The sequence below is a fragment of the Empidonax traillii genome, unplaced genomic scaffold (assembly GCF_003031625.1).
Source record: "Empidonax traillii isolate 1590-97213 ecotype Southwest subspecies unplaced genomic scaffold, ASM303162v1 scaffold4727:size9279, whole genome shotgun sequence".
Lineage (NCBI taxonomy): Eukaryota > Metazoa > Chordata > Aves > Passeriformes > Tyrannidae > Empidonax > Empidonax traillii.
Window position 1 is genome coordinate 6,317 of NW_020959920.1, and position 2,963 is coordinate 9,279.

Here is a 2,963-nt window from a genome sequence, read left to right on the forward strand (position 1 = left end):
CCAACCAAAAAACCCCCCAAACAATCAACAACCCCCCCAAACAATCAACCAAACCCCCCAAGCATCGACCCCAACTCACAGATGTTGACGTTGCCGACTCCCTCCCCGGCCAACCTGCGGGAGGAGGAGACAAAGGGAGGGATCAGGGTCGGCATTCCCGGCATTCCAAAGGCTCCTCCCTCCAGGAGGGGGATTCCTCCCCCCCCTCCCACCAGGGGTGAGAGAGCCCTGGAAGCGCTGCCCGAATTCCACAGGGATTTCCACCTGGGAATGTTCTGCCACGAGTGGTGGAAAACAACTTTTCCCTTCCTTGCTTCTTGCCCTCAAAAGGATCGATTTTTCCAAAGAATTTCCCAGTTTGGCTCTTCCACCAAAGCCCCTCCAGGACCAGAAATCAGCTCAAAAAAAGAGCTTTTTTTTTTTTTTTTAGGCCTGTGTTTCTCTGTGGCAATCAGAGCTGGGCTCTCCTGATGGAGATAAAAGATCCCAGCTGGGGATAAAAGAGCCCTTGGAATTTCCGCCTGAATTCCACAGGGAATTCCCTTTGGGAATGTTCTGTCACAGCACCACAAATGGTGGAAACCAATTTTCCCCCCCTCCTTTGCTTGTGATGGAAAACAACTCTTCCCTTCCTTGCTTTGTTTTCATCAAAACCATCAACATTTCCCCCTCCCCCCCGGAATTTCCCAGCTCGGCTCTTCCACCAAAACCCCCTCCAGCACCAAAAACCACCCCCACCTGCTCTCCTCGCCCTCCAGCAGCTTCCTGTAGGTGGCAATCTCGATGTCCAGGGCCAGCTTGACGTTCATCAGCTCCTGGTACTCGCGGAGCTGCCGGGCCATGTCGGCCTTGGCTTTCTGGAGGGCGTCCTCCAGCTCGGCCAGCTTGGCCCTCGCGTCCTTCAGGGCCATCTCCCCCCTCTCCTCGGCCTCAGCCACGGCCGCCTCCAGCTTGGCTCGCTGTGGGGAGAGGGTGGGGGGTCAGGGGAGCCTCATCCTGCCCCCACAGGGGGAGGAAAAGGAAATAAAACAAAAAAAAAAAAGAAAAAACAAAGCCCCTGGTTTTGCTGAGCGGAGACTCCTCTCTGGGTTTGAGGGGTTGTGGGGGGGAGTGGGAGAATCCCAGGCAGTCTGAGGGGGTTGGGGTGCTGGGGAAGGGCATCCTGGCCTGGCCTGTCTCAGCTTATTCTGTCCCATCCCTTCCCATCCCATCCCATCCCATCCCATCCCATCCCAAAAGGCAAGACCCTCTTTTTCCACGCTTGGCTGCGCTTCTGGAGAACTTCCCTGAGCTTCCCCCCCACACCCCAGGAGAGCTCAGGTTTTCCCTCCTGATTCCCCCCCAGAGCTCGGTTGGGGCAACCAAAAAACCTTTAATGAGGGGCAGCAGGACCTGGAGCAGACCTGGAAGCACCAAACACGACAGACCCACCCCAAAAACACCCCTGGGGGCCCCACAAAACCCCCAGATGTGGCCCTGCCCCTCCAGAGCTCATTTGGGAGCTGCTCAGACTCCCAACAACCTTTGACCAGGGGCAGCAGGACCTGGAGCCACCAAAATCACAAACCCACCCCAAAAACACCCCTGGGGGCCCAACGTGGAGTTGGAACCTCCAGCTCTGCGTCTTCACCTCCTAATTCACCCCCAGAGCTTGTTTGGGGCTGCTCAGACTCCAAAAACCTTTGACCAGGGGCAGCAGGACCTGGAGAGGACCTGGAGCCACCAAAATCACAGACCTGGGGCCACCAAACATCACAAAGACCTGGGGCCACCCCAAAAACAACCCCCGGGGGCCCCCAGGCCGTGCCGGACCCCCCCCCACCCCCCCGGCTGTGCCCCCGGCCCTCCCCGCGGGGCCGGACGGGCTCGGAAGGAGCTTCGTGCCCTCCTTTGTGCCCTCCTTTGTGCCCTCCTTTGTGCCCTCCCATCATCACCGGGGGAGCCGCTCTGGGCTCCCTCCCCCGCCCCGAAACCAAACAAAGGCGGGGATGAATCACGGGCGTTATCGGGGGCGGGGGGGGGGGAGAGCTCAGGTTACCCCCTGGAGCAGCAGCTCCAGCTCCGCTCGAGGGGCCCCAAACCCTGAGATGGAGCGATAAAAAAAAACCAAAAAACCTCAAACAAACAAACAAACAAAAAACCACCCCAGAAATTGCCGGGTGTGCCCTAAAAAAAATGTGTGGGGAGAGAAGAGGAACCTGTGGGGTCACCCCAGCCCTGCCCTTGGGATCTGCAATCCCCCCCCTGTTCTCATTCCTAGGGTTGATTCCTGCTCTTTCTGCCCCCCAAGCCCACGGTCCTGTCAGGATTGGGGTCATTCCTGTCAGGATTGGGGTCTGTCCTGTCAGGATTGGGGTCATTCCTGTCAGGATTGTTCCTGTCAGGATTGGGGTCGTTCCTGTCAGGATTGGGGTTGTTCCTGTCAGGATTGGGGTAGTTCCTGTCAGGATCGTTCCTGTCAGGATTGGGGTTGTTCCTGTCAGGATTGGGGTTGTTCCTGTCAGGATTGGGGTCTGTCCTGTCAGGATTGGGGTTGTTCCTGTCAGGATTGGGGTCATTCCTGGCAGGATTGGGGTCGTTCCTGTCAGGATCAGGGTCCTCTCAACATCCTTCCTCCCCCAGAAGGGCTGGAATTCCCTCGGGATGAGTAGGGACAGCCACTCCCGAAATCCTTAGGGCCGAAAGAGCTGCAGGATCCCCCCAAGGCCCTGCAGGGAGTGGGACACCCACGGAATTTTGGAATACCCAGAGCTGGAAGCGACCCACCAGCACCATCAGCTCCAACTCCTGGCCCTGCCCAAGGGCTGAAAAAAAAAATCCCTAATCCCAAAATTCCAACTCCTGAGGGCATCACCCAAACCCCTCCAGGTTTCGGGGCCGCTCCCAAACCCCGAGAGCTCCGAGGGAAGAACCTTTTCCCCTAAAAAAAAACCCAAACCCATCCCAATCCCTTTCCCAGGCAC

The 2,963-nt window shown here is 57.7% G+C and overlaps 1 protein-coding gene across 1 annotated transcript in view; it reads right to left on the bottom strand.

Moving 5' to 3' along the window:
• Positions 1-2,581, bottom strand: part of LOC114072975 (keratin, type II cytoskeletal cochleal-like) — a gene marked incomplete at its 5' end in the record, with an annotated part of 4,095 nt that extends 1,514 nt beyond the window's left edge. Inside the window, 3 exons of the mRNA XM_027910784.1 lie at positions 80-114; positions 739-959; positions 2,296-2,581. Coding sequence (XP_027766585.1) covers positions 80-114; positions 739-959; positions 2,296-2,581 — 542 coding nt within the window. The remainder of the gene's footprint in view (positions 1-79; positions 115-738; positions 960-2,295) is intronic.
• Positions 2,582-2,963: the final 382 nt, after the last annotated feature.